The sequence below is a fragment of the Prunus avium genome, chromosome 5 (assembly GCF_965620075.1).
Source record: "Prunus avium chromosome 5, drPruAviu1.hap1.1, whole genome shotgun sequence".
Classification (NCBI taxonomy): domain Eukaryota; kingdom Viridiplantae; phylum Streptophyta; class Magnoliopsida; order Rosales; family Rosaceae; genus Prunus; species Prunus avium.
Window position 1 is genome coordinate 17,101,176 of NC_142288.1, and position 19,783 is coordinate 17,120,958.

Below are 19,783 nucleotides of genomic sequence, written 5' to 3' on the forward strand. Positions count from 1 at the left end.
CAAATTATAGCTTTTTTTACAGTTGGATTTAAAATTCTTTTTCTATTTATAATAAATATTTTTTTTTAATTTAAAAAGTTAAAGAACCCAAAGACACCTTTGGAAACCACGTCCCACAACTAGGAGTGGAGTGGGCATTGAAACTGCAAAACCACAAAATCAAATCAAACCAATTCGAAAAAAACAGAAAAAATCCGTGTTGACAAAAAAAGTAAAAAACTGAGACAAATCCAAACCGAATCGGTTCAGACCGATTCCAGTTCCGGTTTTTCACTATAAGGAACCAGTCCAATACAATTAATTAATATATATTTATATTTATATTTTATATTATATATATAGTTTAACATGTGGCTGTTTTGTATTGGTTGTCTAAAATATTACCGTACGCACACACACAGAGGATCACCACAACTAAAACACGACTTAGGTTTCTTTCTGCCGAACCTCTCTTTCCCTCTGCGTGAACCTCTCTTTCAGCCATCCTTGTTCTTCTTCAGCCGTCGCGCAGAGCCATCCTTGTTCTTCTTCAGCCGTCGCGCCGCCGAAGCTCCCTCTCTTTTTCGGGACGCAAGCAGTGGGAACAACCCAATCCCCATCTTTGCCGCCTAACCCAATCGCCCAGCGCACCTTCATTTCTGCACTTCGCCCCAAATTAGGATTTTTGATCTTTCACTCTCACTCTTTGAGTTACACATACCACACTGAGAGCTTCCCATAGCCGAGAGAAAGATGTGGAGGTCTGCTGTGACAGCAAGAGCTTCTCTTTCGACACAGGCGGCGCAGAAGTTGTGTGCAACTCGAAACCAGGTGCTTTCCTCTAAAACCCTAACATTAGTTGATCAATCTCCTCCTTTTCCGACCAGATCCTCCCTCTGCCAAACCCGTAGGTTCCTTTCTCAGCTCTCAGAAAACCCTAGTGATTCTGATTCAGCGAAAGGACAACATCTATCTGTGGACTTTGGTGAAAATGGTGATACACAGAGGGAAAATCTTACCCCGGGGAATGGGCTTGTTGGAGAGGAAAAGGGTGATACTCAAATGAACATTTTTTCCCACTCTAATGTAGAGTTTGGGGAAGTGGAAGAGGTTTATGAGATTGATTTGGAGCAGTTGGAGAGTTTATTGTCTCTTCTTCAGAGCAGTGCTGATGGGTGTCTTGAGTCTAGTTTTGATGGTTTAAATTTGACTTTACATCCAGAGTTTGTGATTAAAGTAATTGAAACCCCACTTGTTTTGGATGAGAATTTGATTAGGTTTTTCAAGTGGGCGTTGAAGGAGAAACCCGAGTTTGGTGTCACTACGCACATACTGGATGCACTTGTTCGAGCGACATGTAGTGGCCTCGTTAGGAAGAGAGATGTGTATTCTTTGTGGGATTTAGTTAAGGAGGTTGGTGAGAAGGAGAACACTGTGGTGCATGTGCAAATTCTCAATGAATTGATATCTTCATTCTCAAAATTGGGTAAAGGGAAAGCTGTTTTGGAGGTGTTCAACAAGTTTGGTGATTTTGGATGTGTCCCAAATGCAGATACATATTACTTTACAATTGAAGCACTTTGCAGGCGTTCAATTTTTGGTTGGGCTGAGTCTGTTTGTGAGAAGATGCTTGATGCGGGAATCTTGCCTGATGGTGAGAAAGTTGGTAGAATCATATCCTGGTTTTGCAAGGGTAAAAAAGCTAAAGATGCCCATTTGGTTTATTCCTCGGCTGCGAATGTGAAGCCGCAGTACCTGCCTCCCGCTTCAGTGTATCTTTTGATCAGTTCACTCTGTAGGGAGGATGAAACCGTTAAATTAGCTCTAGATATGTTAGATGATTTTGCTGGTGAAGCACGGAAATATGCGATTAAGCCCTTTTCAGCTGTTGTTCAAGGTTTGTGTAGGATAAAGGATGTCGATGGGGCCAAAAAATTGCTTCTTGAGATGACAATGAAGGGCCCACCTCCAGGAAATGCAGTTTTCAATATGGTAATCAATGGCTATTGTAAGGCTGGGGATATGGGAGAGGCAATTAATATGATGAATCTAATGAAGAGTAGGGGGTTGAAACCAGATGTGTATACTTACACTGTTATCATGAGTGGTTATACAAATGGAGGTCAGATGGAGGAGGCTTGTAAAATATTATCCGAAGCCAAAAACAAGCACCCCAAATTGAGTCCTGTGACTTACCATACACTCATTCGTGGGTATTGCAAACTGGAAGAGTTTGATAAGGGTTTAAAGTTGTTGCGCGAGATGAAAGATTCTGGGGTCCAACCTAATGTTGATGAGTACAATAAGTTGATCCAATCTGTCTGCCTCAAGGCCTTGGATTGGGAAACAGCAGAAAAACTACTTGAAGAAATGAAGGATAATGGCTTGCATCTCAATGGGATTACACGGGGTCTTATAAAAGCTGTGAAGGAACTGAAGGAGGAGAAAATAGAGACTGAGAATGTAGTTGCAGAAGCCTAAAATGGTCATCTGGTTTTTGGTATGTGGATGTTATGATGAAGACTGGTTAAATAAAGTAAAGCTTTGCGGTTGACACATATCATCAGCACTTATATTTATCGTCTGAGTTACACATTTCCATGTGGTTGACTGAAAGGACAGACAGCTTAGATATATATTTTGATCCAAAATTTAGTCTTATTACTGCATAAAACCGAATTACCTTTTATTTGTACTATTGCGCATTTGGCATTGAATATTGGGACTTGTTGATTAATTGAAATATGTATCCATTTCAGAAAATGAATATGTTTATCCAACTTTTGCTCCCCACTTCCCTCTTTTGAGGAGCTAATCAATCTTCAGCTGTTTCATTGTTCATTTAGGCTTATGTTACTTATACATTATTCATGGCTATACATTGTTTTGTCTTTTAAGCTTTCCCTCTCATTGTATAGTTTATTTGTTGTGTCTTATGGAGCAGTTTGGGTTCTAGAACCAGAAAAAGTTCCCAAAAATTGGCAAGAAAAAATACTGCTAAAGCAAAAGAGAAAGAAGGAATTCTTTGAGGTTTCTCCTATAAAAAAATATGCAAAAATCCAGAACCAACTACTCATTCTGACAGAATCAGATGGCTCCCAGACAGCTATCCAGTTAAAGGGCTGCACCATTGAAGCTGTTTCCTCAACAAGTCTACCTTCAAGAAAATGGTAACTGGCCTTTGCCACACATCTTTTTGATAACATTCCTGGTGTGTTTTAGAATTGGGTTGGGTATTTTGTGGAAGAGGATAGGGTCAAGGGCTTTTCAGCTTCTAACCATTCTGCATCTTAGATTTAGGTGACAGGTTTCTTTCTTAATCCAGATGTTCTAGTAAAGGACAGTCGTGCTTTATATCCTTGCTATACATTTTTGTCTTACCTCTAATCAGTCTGAAGTAGAAGAAGGGTATGGACATATAAAAAGATAAAACACGAGGTTATCATTTTTCTTTTTCTCTTTTTAAATTTAATCAAATGGGGATGGTCTTCACTTTAATTATCATTTTAAGAAAATATTTTACTATTTTGCCCAAATTTTCCCATTACAAAGTGCAGTGCCAAAAATTTTCTGACAGTATAAAGTTCCAATATTTATTTTGTAAATATATAAAGTGCCATAATTCCTCTTTTTATTTTGAAAATTAAAATTAAAATTGTCTGAGTTCTTAGCCATTTACTGTATTTCACTACATTCTTGAATAGGGGTTAACGAACTTAAAATTTCTTTCTGTTCTTAGGGCCAAAAGGTTCCCCATAAAATTGGATAGCAAGTCCACCATAATATACAAAGGAAGTAAAGTCTTTTACATTTATCTTGAAACTTCATGGGAGAAGGAATCATGGTGTAAAGCTCTTCGTCTGGCATCTAGCAATGACAAAGAGAAACTTGATTGGTTTGCGAAGTTGCATGAAGAATTTCGCTGTTACTTGACATTGTTAAATGCAGGATATCCTTCACTCATGAAACACTCCGGAGGGTTCTCTTCTGCTGAACCCGTAGATAGGGAAAATAGGATTGATGGTTCTTCCTCAAAGGTTCGTATGTTCTTGAAAAAAATCACAAAGAAGTATGCTAAGGTTGGTCCAGATAATAAGTTGAGCTGGACTTCATCCTTAGGCCGTGAAGAAAGAAAGATAAGTGAGAAGAATCGTACATGTCAGGATTCTATTTCTCTCAGTAGCTTGGTAGATGCTAGTCCACCAGTGAAGAGGGCTAAGAGTTTCACAGAAGGGAATTTGGCAATTCTGCCTTCATCAACCTTAACTCATTCTGATAGCCAGAGTCATATATCTGTCATCTCTGATGCAGACTCTGATGAAAAGTTTAGTACTGATGAGGCAACACTTTGTTGGAATTTGTTAATTTCACGGCTCTTCTTTGATGCCAAAAGCAGTGTGGAGATGAAAAAAACCATAAAAGCTCAGATTCAGGTTTACCATATTCCAATAAGATTTTATTATTCTGCTAGTGTACATGAATGCACCTTCTCATATTTGCATTGAGGCAGATACACATCATGAAAAACATATGTAAATTCATACACACAATATTTCAGGCACACACATTTAGGTTACATGGACTTATTTATTTTGTAAGGGACCTGCAATTATTGTGTTCATTTCATGTAACCGGGCCTCATTTGGACATCCTGAATTATGATGCAATGATTTGAGGATTTGTAATTTTTTTTTTATAAAAAAAGGCTTGGAGTGGATGTGGATATTATAATTGTATATGTGCAAATTCTGGCCATTCTTTTGTGGAATTGCGCATTTCTCTTTTATTATTTGTTTGTCAATGCAGATGTAAATTTTATTTGTTTATGTGATTTTGCCTATGACAGAGGACATTGTCCAATATGAGGACCCCAAGTTACATTGGTGAAGTGATTTGTACAGACATTAATACTGGGAATCTCCCACCTTATATCCATGGTATGAAAGTTCTGCCGATGGACATGAATGATGTATGGGCTTTGGAAGTTGACATTGGATATTATGGTGGTGCGGTGTTAAACGTTGAGACAAGATTGGAAGTCCGGGAACTAGACTTGCAGAAAGGCAGTGAGGATTCAAGTCCAGAATCAGGCTCTGTTAGGGATGTGTCAACTGAACTTCTTGAAGAATTTGAGTATTTCGGGAAGCAGTTAAATCTTGCTGAAGGGACAGCTGATGTGCTAGAGCATAAGGAAGAATGTGACCCAAAACCTGGTGAGATAAAACTTAGATGATCAATAAATTTTTTGCGCATTCTGCATTTTCCATATATACCTTCGAAACCCCTAATTGTTGCTCGCATATATGCAGCCTCTGGGCTCATAATACATTGAGGATTGTATAGTAGCGGTCTTTCTTAATAAACAGTTAATGAATGGTGGAGCTCAAAACTTTAACCCATGGGGTATAAATATAATCTTGTTACCTTTAATGCTGATTGCTATAGGTACACCACTCACCTTGAAACATAGTTCATTCAGTATTGGATGATTAAAGCAGCCATGGACTTTGGGTTGCCTATGAGCAAGGGAGCGGGACTTTGGGATTTAGACTTCAAACATCAATGTTTAAATGGTAGTCTAAAGACTAGGGATGGAATAAATGTCAAATGGAAGGATTTTCAGGTAAATTACAAACATACCCATAAATGAGGAAAATCCGAATAAGATAGATACCTAAACTATAACTATTATAATGTATGATCTATGGAATAGTTTACCTAGCCTTTCCCAGAAAAGGGTGGAGGGTATAAGGGTAGGAAAATTAGGTAATCCCTTGTTTGGTAGGAGTGGAAAAGTGGAGGGTGAGGCATCAACCTTCCCCAAGTTTTTTATGCTTGGACCGTTAAGCAGATTGAACAAAGGAAAGTATACAGAAAAGACAGTTCTTTTCTATTATATTAGCATTTTCAACGGTGCAACTCGATGATTTGTGGTCTTGTGACTGGAGTTTCTTCGCAGGGTACACCTAGGGCTGGCAATGGGTCGTGTCGTGTCAAACTTTTAAACGTGTCAGGAAATCCCAACCCAAACACGACCCATTTATTAATCGTGTCAGGAAATGTAAACCCAAACCCAACCTGTTTATAAACGGGTTGACACGACACGACCCATTTGTAACCCGTTTACTAAACAGGTTGGGTTAGGTCATAAACAGGTAACCTACCTGTTTAATAACTTGTTTACTAACTTGCTTGGGTTAGGTCATAAACATGTAACCTACCTGTTTAATGACCTGTTTAATAACCTGCTTGCTTCAAATTTAAATTCTAACAACCATCTCAAATATTATGCCAAATCAAACATTCCAAAATGACAATAAAATTAAAAACTTCAAAGTCACTCTAAAATCCAAATCAAACATAAACAAAAAAACCTTGATTAAATTACAACATAAAATACAACATCACATTCCCAACTCAAATATTCAGCCACTATTGTTAATGATGGTATTAGAGCACTCGGCAGATTGGGAGGGATTTATGTCCATCCGACTAATATCCTCAGTCAGTTCTTCCAAGTTGGGTGCTAAAGTGGAATTTTCTGCAATTCAAACCATAAGACTTTAGATGATGATAAAAAGAAACAAATACAATGAATAAGATTATGGGAAATATACCTTGGTCACCAAATATCCAATCTCGTGTACAAATTAGTGCCTCAACATTTTTAGGTTTGAGAGCACTACGATACTGATCAAGCACTCTACCACCGACACTAAATGATGCCTCGGATGCGACTGTAGATATTGGAATAGATAGTACATCACGAGCCAAAATAGATAGTTCAGGATATCGGAATTGGTTTGCTTTCCAAAAATCAAGAACATTCAAATTTATCTTCCTGTCTACTTTAGGCTCATCCAAATACAATTCCAACTGTGACTTTTGAGAAGAAATGGTAAACTCCTCACTTTCAAAGGTATCAAATTCCTAACAATATAGCAACATTATTAATATCAGCCCATAGTGAAATGTAAACTGAAATTTTATGTATTATGAACAAAATAAATAGCTTTTTACCTTCATAACATCCATGCATTCCTTAGAAATCATGTCATCAATATGAGAATGAACACCATTTGAGCTACTTGATGTACCAGCAACTGATTCAGACGTAGAATGTGTTTGCATGTATAAATCAAAGAGTGTATACAACATATCACGAACTTTGGCCATTTCTTGGGAATTTGAACCATACAACCTTTTATAACAAAATTCCACAAACTGCATTTTATATCTAGGATCCAATATTACAGCAATTGTCCAAAGTCATAGAAAAAAGTTTCTTTTCCACCCCCCAAGAAGTCAACAACGTATAGATTTTCTCACACAATGCAACACCACTATGAGGAGGCATAAAACTGAAATTCAAAATTCTTTTTTGCAATTTCCAATTAGCATCAATAAAATGAGCAGTAAGATGGTTATAGAAGTCCACAAATCAGATGTCAAACAAACTCTTCCAGGGATTGAACCCAAAAGTTCCTTAAGCTTACCCTTTTCTCTATTGTACATACTCAACACATCAGCCTTTGCAGTATTTCGAGATATCAATTTAATATCAGCACAAATGTAATTAAACACTTCCCTAATTCCAACATACTCAACAAATTGAAAGGGCAGATCATGCATGATAATTGCCATCACCAGTAATTCACGAAATTTATTAGGATCAAACTTGGCAGACCTTGTCATGATAGCCCCTTCAGATTTAGATATTAATAACTGGCCCAAATCGCGAGTATCAGATTTCAAACAAGAATCAAGATGACGCTTCAAATTTCCAGTACCATATTTACTATCACAGAGGTATTTATGACCACATTTCATGCACTTTGCATAAACCTTATTATTTGGATCGATAGGAAGAATTTCAAACTTAGTCCATACATGTGATGTGAGTTTACGTCTCTTACCAAACTGATTTATTTCGCTGGTACTGTTATTGTTAGCTGGATTTGATTCTTGCACATCACTTGTAGCTGCTCCACCGTTAACACTGTCACCCCCATCTTCTAAAACATTCATCTGTATAAAACATAATAAGTTTATGTTAATTAAAAAAAAACATGAGCAGATGGAGGCAATGGAACCAAGGACCAAGTACCTTGCTTAAGGAGGGCATTAAACTCGAGATCATAATCAACCAAAGCAATAGGCTCAAGATCAGAATCAACCAAAGCAATATATGGATAAGGAATAGGATAGCGAACCGATAAATTGGAGCGAAATTTGGGTTTGAGCAGCCGGTGTTGGAGCCAGAGCAAGCGCTGATGGCTATGGTTGAACGGGAAGAGGCTGGGGGGCGATGGCGGGTGCAGATGCCAGATCAGGAGCGGGTTATGGATGCTGGACTGGTGCTATCGCACCCAAAACAGGTGCTGATGTCGGGGCTGGTGGTGGTGCCAGCCAGAGCAGGCGCTAAATGGGGAGGCGATGGGTTAAGATGGCAACATGAGCTGGAGATTCCGTATGGGCTTGAGAGATGTAGATGGAGGGAGAGACGGCTGTGAGTTTTTTGGTTTTGGGTCGTGTAACGGGTCGAGTCGGAAATTGCCACCCCTAACAGCAACCCGATTAAAACCAAAACCAAAAAACTCACAGCCGTCTCTCCCTCCATCTACATCTCTCAAGCCCATACGGAATCTCCAGCTCATGTTGCCATCTTAACCCATCGCCTCCCCATTTAGCGCCTGCTCTGGCTGGCACCACCACCAGCCCCGACATCAGCACCTGTTTTGGGTGCGATAGCACCAGTCCAGCATCCATAACCCGCTCCTGATCTGGCATCTGCACCCGCCATCGCCCCCCAGCCTCTTCCCGTTCAACCATAGCCATCAGCGCTTGCTCTGGCTCCAACACCGACTGCTCAAACCCAAATTTCGCTCCAATTTATCGGTTCGCTATCCTATTCCTTATCCATATATTGCTTTGGTTGATTCTGATCTTGAGCCTATTGCTTTGGTTGATTATGATCTCGAGTTTAATGCCCTCCTTAAGCAAGGTACTTGGTCCTTGGTTCCATTGCCTCCATCTGCTCATGTTTTTTTTTAATTAACATAAACTTATTATGTTTTATACAGATGAATGTTTTAGAAGATGGGGGTGACAGTGTTAACGGTGGAGCAGCTACAAGTGATGTGCAAGAATCAAATCCAGCTAACAATAACAGTACCAGCGAAATAAATCAGTTTGGTAAGAGACGTAAACTCACATCACATGTATGGACTAAGTTTGAAATTCTTCCTATCGATCCAAATAATAAGGTTTATGCAAAGTGCATGAAATGTGGTCATAAATACCTCTGTGATAGTAAATATGGTACTGGAAATTTGAAGCGTCATCTTGATTCTTGTTTGAAATCTGATACTCGCGATTTGGGCCAGTTATTAATATCTAAATCTGAAGGGGCTATCATGACAAGGTCTGCCAAGTTTGATCCTAATAAATTTCGTGAATTACTGGTGATGGCAATTATCATGCATGATCTGCCCTTTCAATTTGTTGAGTATGTTGGAATTAGGGAAGTGTTTAATTACATTTGTGCTGATATTAAATTGATATCTCGAAATACTGCAAAGGCTGATGTGTTGAGTATGTACAATAGAGAAAAGGGTAAGCTTAAGGAACTTTTGGGTTCAATCCCTGGAAGAGTTTGTTTGACATCTGATTTGTGGACTTCTATAACCATCTTACTGCTCATTTTATTGATGCTAATTGGAAATTGCAAAAAAGAATTTTGAATTTCAGTTTTATGCCTCCTCATAGTGGTGTTGCATTGTGTGAGAAAATCTATACGTTGTTGACTTCTTGGGGGGTGGAAAAGAAACTTTTTTCTATGACTTTGGACAATTGCTGTAATATTGGATCCTAGATATAAAATGCAGTTTGTGGAATTTTGTTATAAAAGGTTGTATGGTTCAAATTCCCAAGAAATGGCCAAAGTTCGTGATATGTTGTATACACTCTTTGATTTATACATGCAAACACATTCTACGTCTGAATCAGTTGCTGGTACATCAAGTAGCTCAAATGGTGTTTATTCTCATATTGATGACATGATTTCTAAGGAATGCATGGATGTTATGAAGGTAAAAAGCTATTTATTTTGTTCATAATACATAAAATTTCAGTTTACATTTCACTATGGGCTGATATTAATAATGTTGCTATATTGTTAGGAATTTGATACCTTTGAAAGTGAGGAGTTTACCATTTCTTCTCAAAAGTCACAGTTGGAATTGTATTTGGATGAGCCTAAAGTAGACAGGAAGATAAATTTGAATGTTCTTGATTTTTGGAAAGCAAACCAATTCCGATATCCTGAACTATCTATTTTGGCTCGTGATGTACTATCTATTCCAATATCTACAGTCGCATCCGAGGCATCATTTAGTGTCGGTGGTAGAGTGCTTGATCAGTATCGTAGTGCTCTCAAACCTAAAAATGTTGAGGCACTAATTTGTACACGAGATTGGATATTTGGTGACCAAGGTATATTTCCCATAATCTTATTCATTGTATTTGTTTCTTTTTATCATCATCTAAAGTCTTATGGTTTGAATTGCAGAAAATTCCACTTTAGCACCCAACTTGGAAGAACTGACTGAGGATATTAGTCGGATGGACATAAATCCCTCCCAATCTGCCGAGTGCTCTAATACCATCATTAACAATAGTGGCTGAATATTTGAGTTGGGAATGTGATGTTGTAATTTAATCAAGGTTTTTTTGTTTATGTTTGATTTGGATTTTAGAGTGACTTTGAAGTTTTTAATTTTATTGTCATTTTGGAATGTTTGATTTGGCATAATATTTGAGATGGTTGTTAGAATTTAAATTTGAAGCAAGCAGGTTATTAAACAGGTCATTAAACAGGTAGGTTACATGTTTATGACCTAACCCAAGTAAGTTAGTAAACAGGTAGGTTACCTGTTTATGACCTAACCCAACTTGTTTAGTAAACGGGTTACAAATGGGTCGTGTCGTGTCAACCCGTTTATAAACAGGTTGGGTTTGGGTTTGCATTTCCTGACACGATTAATAAATGGGTTGGGGTTTCCTGACACGTTTAAAAGTTTGACACGACACGAACCCGACACGACACGACCCATTGCCAGCCTTAGTTGCTGTAAGCAGGTTATTGGGTTTCAAATTAAATGGGTTTGGTAATATTACTATACATATTACCTTATTTCCATCTCCAACATTTAAGTAAATGTCTTTGTCCTTTTACTGTCATTTATTTTTATATTACTCCATTTACTTAAGTTTACAATGTAAATAAGGAAGTACCCCATATTTGGATTCAAATAAAAATACTAGAAAATCAAATTCCCACCAAATCAAAATATGAAAAATCAGTTTTAGTGCAAAATACGATTTAGGCTAGAAATAATGGCTCATTAAGTCAATATATACTTCATACTAAAATCTCATAAAATCAAGTTTTCTTAATTGATGTGTAAGGAATAAAAACCGCCAAAAATTATCTTGAGAAAATGATTATTCCGAAAAACCATTTTTCATACTTAGTCAATATTGCACCTCCGCTAAAAAAGTGATATGATACAAATTTTATAAGTTATACGAAATTTCTTTTGGGATTAGGGTTTATGGATTAGAGTTTAGAGTTTAAAGTTTAGAGTTTATGGTTGAGGGTTTAGGGTTTAGGGTTTATGGTTAGGGTTTAGGGTTTAGGATTTAGGGATTAGGGATTAGAGTTTAGGGTTTAGGGATTAGAGTTTAGGGTTTAGGGTTTAGGGTTAGGGTTTAGTGTTTAGAGTTTAGTGTTTAGAGTTTAGAGTTTAGGGTTTAGGGATTAGAGTTTAGGGTTAGGGTTTAGAGTTTAGGGTTTAGAGTTTATGGTTTAGGATTTAGGGATTAGGATTTAGGGTTTAGGGTTTAGGAATTAAAACGTTAAACCCTAAACCCTATATACATAATTAACTCAAATAATAAGGAATAATTACTAACAAATATAATTTAGGGATAAAAATGTAATAATTAAGTGCTCATCAGTTTGTAAAGACATTATAAATATCAAATGTTGTAACATATAATCACAAAGTTATCAACACCAAGATGGATAAGGAGCAAGGAGAGGGGTGGAATTGGTTGGGGTTCGAAACCCATTAGGTGTGCTGAAGGTTCAATTTCTTTAATGGGTCGTGTTTTTCCCGTGCGGGTTTCGAGTCGTGTAACGGGTCGAGTCGGAAATTGCCACCCCTAGGTACACCTTTCCTTTATTGTATACCAAATAGAAGAAAAGACAGTATACAAGGTTGGGGTTTAGGTTGGTAAATAGATGGTTTGTATATAAACTTTAAAGTGTGATAAGTAGGAAGAAAATAAAGGGTGGTGAAGGAAACAAACAATAGAGATTGGGGAGGGAGGTCCTAAGGGATGACATTTGTTGTTGTGAGACTTGACTTAGACATGGTATTTAAACCCCGTAAAATAAGTGTTAGTGTCGACATTTGAGAAAAATGCATTCCCAAATAACAAATTAAAGAGGCTCATCTCTTATTTTTAGTGACCAAAGTGTAGGAAATTTCAAAACATTTTTCCAAAGTTCATTTGAATATTAAACATGCATTTAATCAAATTAATCGCAGCGGAAGTCTAAGGTGGTTGTTTAAATTCAAAAACAAAACTTCTTCCAAGTATCTTAAGCCATGAACATTGATATGTTTTTCATAAATGAAAATTCAAGAGAAAGGATAAGATCTAATTACCCTTGAAGCAATTATATGAACCAATTTGTGTTTGGTCTTCTCTTGATGATTTCCTTAATCTTTCTCCTCCATGTGAGCCACAAAAGTATATGGCATCTAAGTCTCCACACCAATGGAACCTTGAGATGAGAAGAAGTATCTTGAGAATACTTGGATGCTAGTGCAAGATTCTCAAGATTGGTTTCAATCTAAACCACTTTGAAAAATGAAAGTATTTCACTCTTGAAAACTCTCCTTTTTCTCTCTTTGATCTCCCAAACCTATTTGGTTGATGTTGGATTGTGTTTTTGTGTTAATGAGCTTATGGAAACAATTCTCATACACATTCACTTAACCATTTTCGGCCAAATCCCATTGGGCTTCCAAAATTGGGCCTTATGACACTTAAACCATAATATTTAGGTGTCTTAAGCCCTTGGGCTTGATACCCAACCATTTGGGCTTCCCTCTAACTATTATCGAGGCCCAAATACGTTTTTACACGTAGTAAATCATCCACATCAAATCAATCAAATTGATTTCCTCATTCTCATTTGTATTACTCAAAGTTAACCATTTAAGGTGTGCGATCCATTAGGTTCTAATTAGCAAGGCAGTGGGAAAATATTGAAACTCTTTCTAACCAACTGGAATTAAAACCCCTTTTTAATTCTTCCTTTATTTGGATCGATCACAATCAATCCTAGGACTTCCACAAGCCAAGAGTGACATCTAGCAATATATCAAGGCTACCCAAGCTAACCAGAATAGATGAAGAACCTATTCAGTTGGAATTGCAATGCAATACGATCCTTCTCTTATACAATGTTTCAAATCATATTATTAGGGTACGGATTGTTTATGTCAAACCCCTAATATGATTTATAACCTCATGTGATTCAAAAGAACATGATTAAGAACAACTTTCTAAATCAAGCTCAAAATACTTTGGCCAAAGATTTACTGAATCACATCTTGAAACATTCTCCTTCTTTATCGAAAGTAGAGATTCCTTATTGTACATTCACATGCCCCTATGATGAATTAAGAGATCCCAACAACACTTAAGACAAATCTTTTATGGCTTGCCTTTAAGAGCTATCAAAGATCAATAACGCATCACAGGACAACCATGATGCCTCAGGTCTAAGGACTAATTTGCATTATTGCAACTATGAGTTCTCATTTGACATATAGATAAATACTCCATATGAGAACTACGGTTGATCGCGTTCAGTGTACTCATTCACTAATGAGCACCCACATACTTGTATTAGTGTCAACTACACAAATGGTTTGAGACTAACCATCCTCCCAATTGAGCATACATAATATGTGCTAATCTTGACGGTTTATCAATGCCCATTTGATAACCTATGATTAGGAACATTTTGGGATGCTACAGTTAGAGATTAAAGGTCTCCCGAATTTAATCTTCTTTAGATTACTTTATCTCTTATTTAGCATACCCGGGACATTTGTTTCTTTACACGATGTAAAAGATAACAAATAAGTTTGCCCTTTATATATCATATACGAAATGTATTCTAAGGAGATTACATCAAATGTATTGGCTCTTAGGGCACATTTCTAACACAAAGCCTCTCACCTTGACATCTTGTGTACTAGGCCTCATCATTTGGCCCGCGGGCTCATGGGCCTACGGGGGCCCGCCCGGCCCATTGAAAAAAAGCCCGGCCCGGCCCGTTATGGGCTTTGAGAGGGCCGGGCCCGTTTGGGCTTGGGCCGGGCTTGGGCTTGAGTGTTTGAAGCCCGGCCCGGCCCATAGGCCAGGCCCGATTAAGCCCATGAAAGCCCGGCCCGGCCCGCCCACAAAAGCCCGGCCCGGCCCGCCCACAAAAGCCAGGCCCGTTAGGCCCGCATACATATATAATTATGTATAAATAAGGGTTTAGGATTAGGATTACATCACTTGAATGACAAATCCCCCTCTTTAATTTTTTTGTTTGTGTTACTTGTTTGAAAAATTGTGTTTGTTTCCATTGAATTCTACTTATTCCTAGTTTATAATTGGATGATTAGCACATTAATTTGTGTTATTTATTAATACAACAATTATATATATATATATATATAATAAGACAAACAACATATCATATCACCAAACATAATCATACCACCAAATATAATCATACTTTTCTTTAACACATCACCAAACATTTGCATATTTATTCATACCATCCTTATAAAAAAAATTATTTTTTTTTACACTTATTATTTTTTAGGCCCATTTTGGCCCGGCTCGATATTTTCTCTCTCCTCTTTAAAATCCGGCCCGGCCCAACCCAAGCCCATTAAATTTGGGCCGGGCTAGCCCAGCCCGGCCCATTGACGAGCCCTATTGTGTACAATTATCATCCGTCAAAATCTTTCAAATCATCTTGCTCTATCAGTGCCGCGCCCAACCCCCCCCTAGGGGGTGGGGTAAGCATTTTGACTGATGATAATAGAAGCACTCTAAATTTTATTTGTATATATTAGAGTTGATGTTTTCTTCCCTTAAAAAAACACTTATGTACATGTACGATCATTCTCTTATCCATATCGAAATGATGCACCCTTTGAATGGCACTGGTGGAGCTTTAAAAATTGGCAAAATGCGCCTGTTCGTTGGTTAGGTTTTAGTTCGGTGTTGGGCCCATACTGCTCACTGTATTATTGACAAGTTCGGTGAGCACTGTCGACGGACCAACACCGACAGAAGATGGGTGTTCACGAACAAATTGGTCCACGGAAATTGCAGTCCGGTTTGGTTGGTTTGGGTGAGAGGTGGAGCAGCGGTCTGCAAGGTGGAGGTGAATTGCGAAACTGCGAGTGCGATAAGGTAGCATGGCGGAACTGAGATGGAGATTCTAAGACTGCAATTGACTAGAGGTGACAGGCAATTTGGGGGGGCGGGGGCGGGGGGAGGGGAGGGGAGAGAGAGAGAGTGCGTGTGTGGCGGAGGCAGGTTGATGAAGATAGAGGAATATTATTGCTCCAGATTTTGAAGATCTAATCTAGTGTACGGATCTGATAGGGCAGGACCATAGTGAAGTGAAGATTTGCCAGCCAATGGAACGGAGCCATGTGGAAAGGTAAGTTTTGAATAAGAATAATAAAATATAGTCATATTGTTTCGGTTGGAAATAACATTGATTGAGGAGTTTTAAGATTGATTTTTTGACCCATTCAACCGGTTCAGTTTGGCCAGTTCTCTTGATTTTGCTGTAGAAGTGCCCACCTTTAACTGCCCAGAACTTGAGAGTTAAAACCTAAACTTAAAACTCTAAATGGCAATTTCACACCTTAAGATAACCAATCATGTGGGAAACCGCATCTAAAACTACAATAATAACAATAATTGAGGCGTTGTTTGACCTGCCAAATGATGCATTTTGAACGGCACAATGTCCGGATACGGACATAACAACCCAAAAAAAATTCTATATGCATAGACAGGTGATCTAATGAGGGCCACCCAACAATGTGGTTCCAATAATTCCAATCGTGCACTTTTTAGGTTCATTTAGAATATCATTCTTACAAAAGGTCTGCTATCTATAGGCTTGTAGTAGAGAATGAAAGAAACCTTCAAGCATATTCACAGGAACTTAAAGCATGCAATTATTTCCAATTTGACATTGCTAAATATTATTTCCAATTCAATTTCACACCACAGTAAAAGCTTCAAGTTATATAACGGCAGTTCAACCTGAAACGTTCCGTTGCAGATGGATCAAAGAGCTCCAAGAGCAATATGTCCTCATCAAATTATGGATCCAGGTGGAAGTCACTTCTAAATTCCATTGCCAAACAAGTTTCACAGGTTTGTAGATGGGCTATCTGACCTATATGTGTTATTCTGTAGACTTTTTTGTTTCTATGGCTTGATTCCACGAGAAACATGGCTATTGCTTATCTCCATAATATCTGTCCCCTTCATTGAGACAGATATCTGGCGGTTAGTTTTTTGTTTTGAGCAATAATGTGTGTTTATTTGAGTTGGCCCTTTTTCTCTGTGGCATAATCTTATAAGGCATGACTGTAGAGAGAGATGATTAGACCATGAAGAGTAAACCAACTGTTGGATAGTTGAGTTGTAATCAAGTATCTGGAAAAAAAGTTTGAGCATAGTCATTTGAAAATTGAGTTTGTATTTTCTAGAGAGGGGCATCGCCAAAGGGATTTATAATCACGAATAGATACTGGTTATAAGTTTCTTTGAGTTAATGTGTTTGTCATCTGGACTCTCTCTCTCTCTCTCTCTCTCTCCCCCTCCCTCCCTCTCTATTTATATGTGTATGTATTCATAAAAAAAAGGGTTATTTATCACAAGAGCATCTGCAGTTCACTGACTGACTGATTATATTTAGACCGGTTATGGTTTGCCTCTCTCTTTGGAAATAAGAATAGCATCCCTTCGAGGAACACTGCGGTTACATATCAAGCCACCTCCTTCAGACCAGTTATGGTTTGCCTTCACATCCATGCCTGATATAGATTTCAGCCTGGACTCGTCAGTGGGAGATCACAAGATTACTAGTGGACGCATAGCTCTGTTTCTGATCAGTCGACTTAAGGTACATTCCATCTTCGCTAATTTTCCTTCTATTACTTTTTTGATCTCAAAACATGCCTAGAACTCAAGCATGAAGTTTTTTGGTCTATCTTATTTTCTTTTTATTCATTTTTCTCTTCTATGAATAATAACATATTTATAATAATTAAATAATAAAAAAACTCAATTTATTAATAACTCAATCAACACCATGATTGTTACTATGTTGTCTGAACTACTTGATGTCACCTTAGTTTAAACGTGGTTCTAATATCTCTCTTATTTTTCAAATATAAGCTCGTAAATAAGTTATTGCTGCTTTCGGAAAGATCTATCTATAAGTGTATAAAGGCTACTAAGCTCAGCTCAACAGAATGCCTTTACACCATAAATTTATGGTTTTATCTTTTATCCTTTTTTGTTACTGTAAGTTACTGTGTAGCTACTCTCTGTCGTTCCAATGTTTTGATTTGATGAAGCAGGATAGGGAAGTATTTTCCTTCCATTGATCTTAAACTTTGAGCATCTTTTTTGCAAATATTTTTCTAGTGTCCTTGATGGCATGCATACAATCTTATGCTTAGATTTTTCGCTAAAAAAACGTAAGTGATATGTGGAAGCAACAAATATTGCTAGGTGCTTCCGCTGAAGCTTCATTTTACTTGTACATACAGCAATCCGAGAAACTCTAGTTCTTCCAAACTTCGAAAGTGTATGCATACCATGGATGCTAGCAGAAAAGGATGATTGGTTACCCCGAACGGTTGCTCCTTTCATATGGCTTAACCAAGAATGCGTGAATGATCCCACCACTGTATGTGAAGTACCCATCTGCCAACCCACTGAAGGAAAATACAAGACAGAAGCTAACAAGGGAACCTCCAGTGATCATTCACAACCCAGGGATAAAAAACTCAAGAAGGCCGTGTCTATTGAACAGCCATTTGGTGAATCCTCAGATGCTTTAGTCTTTTCAGTGAGTTCCAATGATCTGTCTGCTGGGAGTACTGACGGGACTATTCAAGAATTGAGAACCCCTTTATTGGGGAATGGTGAACCACAAGACACTTTCAAACACAAGCTAGAGAAGACACCAGAGAGTCAATCACCATCACCATCACCTTCGTGGTCTACTATATTGTTGGATAAAGAGAATCATACCAGTGAAGAAGATGAATCAAGGCGAAAGAGAATGGGGAGAAAAGCAAGGATGCTTGATCTGGGGAAGAAGATGGGGGAGAAATTGGAAGAAAAGAGGCGCCACATTGAGGAGAAGAGTAGAAACATCGTTGAGAAGATGAGAGGCGTAAGAGACATAGTTGCATTGTTGATAGTTGTTGCATCAATTATTTGTATATTTTTTTCAGTTGTCTAAAATGCCTTGAGTACTGAAATCTTTTCTTATTCGTGCATTTGGAGAGAATTTACCTTATGCATTAGCTAACATTGCAAGCCAAGTTCTTTTAACATACCATCACCCCCATGCGAGATTTTGACTCCTCCCTGGGAGAAATTATAGAATGGTACTGCACCATGACGTTAGCTGGTGGTACTTCCATTCTGAAATGGATATATATTTCAATTAATCGACAAGTCCCAATATTCAATGCCAAATGCACAATAGTACAAATAAAAGGTAATTCGGTTTTATGCAGTAATAAGACTAAATTTTGGATCAAAATATATATCTAAGCTGTCTGTCCTTTCAGCCAACCACATGGAAATGTGTAACCTCAGACGATAAATATAAGTGCTGATGATATGTGTCAACCGCAAAGCTTCACTTCATTTCCCCAGTCTTCATCATAACATCCACATACCAAAAACCAGATGACCATTTTAGGCTTCTGCAACTACATTCTCAGTCTCTATTTTCTCCTCCTTTAGTTCCTTCACAGCTTTTATAAGACCCCGTGTAATCCCATTGAGATGCAAGCCATTATCCTTCAGTTCCTTCACAATAAGTTGATCCAATCTCTCTGCCTCAAGGCCTTGGATTGGGAAACAGCAGAAAAACTACTTGAAGAAATGAAGGATAATGGCTTGCATCTCAATGGGATTACACGGGGTCTTACAAAAGCTGTGAAGAAACTGAAAGAGGAGAAAATAGAGACTGAGAGTGTAGTTGCAGAAGCCTAAAATGGTCATTTGGTCATTAAAGAAGAGATAAAATGGAGACAAAGGGGTAAAGTGGAGTGGGCTAGAGATGGCGACGGGAACACTAATTTTTTCCACCGCTTAGCCAATGGTAGGCGAAAGAGGAATCTCATCGAGAGGCTGGAGGTGGAGGGATTAGGGACGTTTGTTAATGAAGACGAGATTGAGGCTGAAATTATTTCTTTCTTCAAAACTCTTTATAGGAGTAATGAAGAGGCAGGTTGGGGTTTGGAGGGCCTGAATTGGAATCGCATTAGTTCTGATGAGGCTGCAAGGCTTGAGAGACCTTTTGATGAAGAGGAGGTCAAAAGGGCTTTTTTCGATTGTGGGAGAGATAAATCTCCAGGGCCTGATGGTTTCTCCATGCTTC

At 38.1% G+C, this 19,783-nt stretch overlaps 3 protein-coding genes across 3 annotated transcripts; 2 read left to right on the forward strand and 1 right to left on the reverse strand.

Moving 5' to 3' along the window:
- The first annotated feature begins 427 nt into the window (after positions 1-427).
- Positions 428-3,063, forward strand: LOC110754963 (uncharacterized). Its single transcript, XM_021956099.2, has 2 exons — positions 428-2,479; positions 2,924-3,063. The coding sequence occupies exon 1, from the start codon at positions 733-735 to the stop codon at positions 2,458-2,460; it is 1,728 nt and encodes a 575-aa protein (XP_021811791.2). The 5' UTR covers positions 428-732; the 3' UTR covers positions 2,461-2,479; positions 2,924-3,063.
- On the forward strand, positions 2,462-18,702 carry LOC110754944 (uncharacterized). The gene is made up of 7 exons (XM_088253746.1): positions 2,462-2,479; positions 2,878-3,149; positions 3,719-4,412; positions 4,826-5,192; positions 16,430-16,524; positions 17,072-17,278; positions 17,927-18,702. The coding sequence occupies exons 1-7, from the start codon at positions 2,462-2,464 to the stop codon at positions 18,629-18,631; spliced, it is 2,358 nt and encodes a 785-aa protein (XP_088109872.1). The 3' UTR covers positions 18,632-18,702.
- LOC110754964 (zinc finger BED domain-containing protein DAYSLEEPER-like) lies at positions 6,240-8,404 on the reverse strand. The gene is made up of 5 exons (XM_021956100.2): positions 8,087-8,404; positions 7,896-8,007; positions 7,000-7,082; positions 6,597-6,909; positions 6,240-6,520 (listed from the first exon to the last, which is right to left on the reverse strand). Exons 1-5 carry the CDS (start codon positions 8,117-8,119, stop codon positions 6,405-6,407), a joined length of 657 nt encoding a protein of 218 aa, XP_021811792.1. The 5' UTR covers positions 8,120-8,404; the 3' UTR covers positions 6,240-6,404.
- Positions 18,703-19,783: the final 1,081 nt, after the last annotated feature.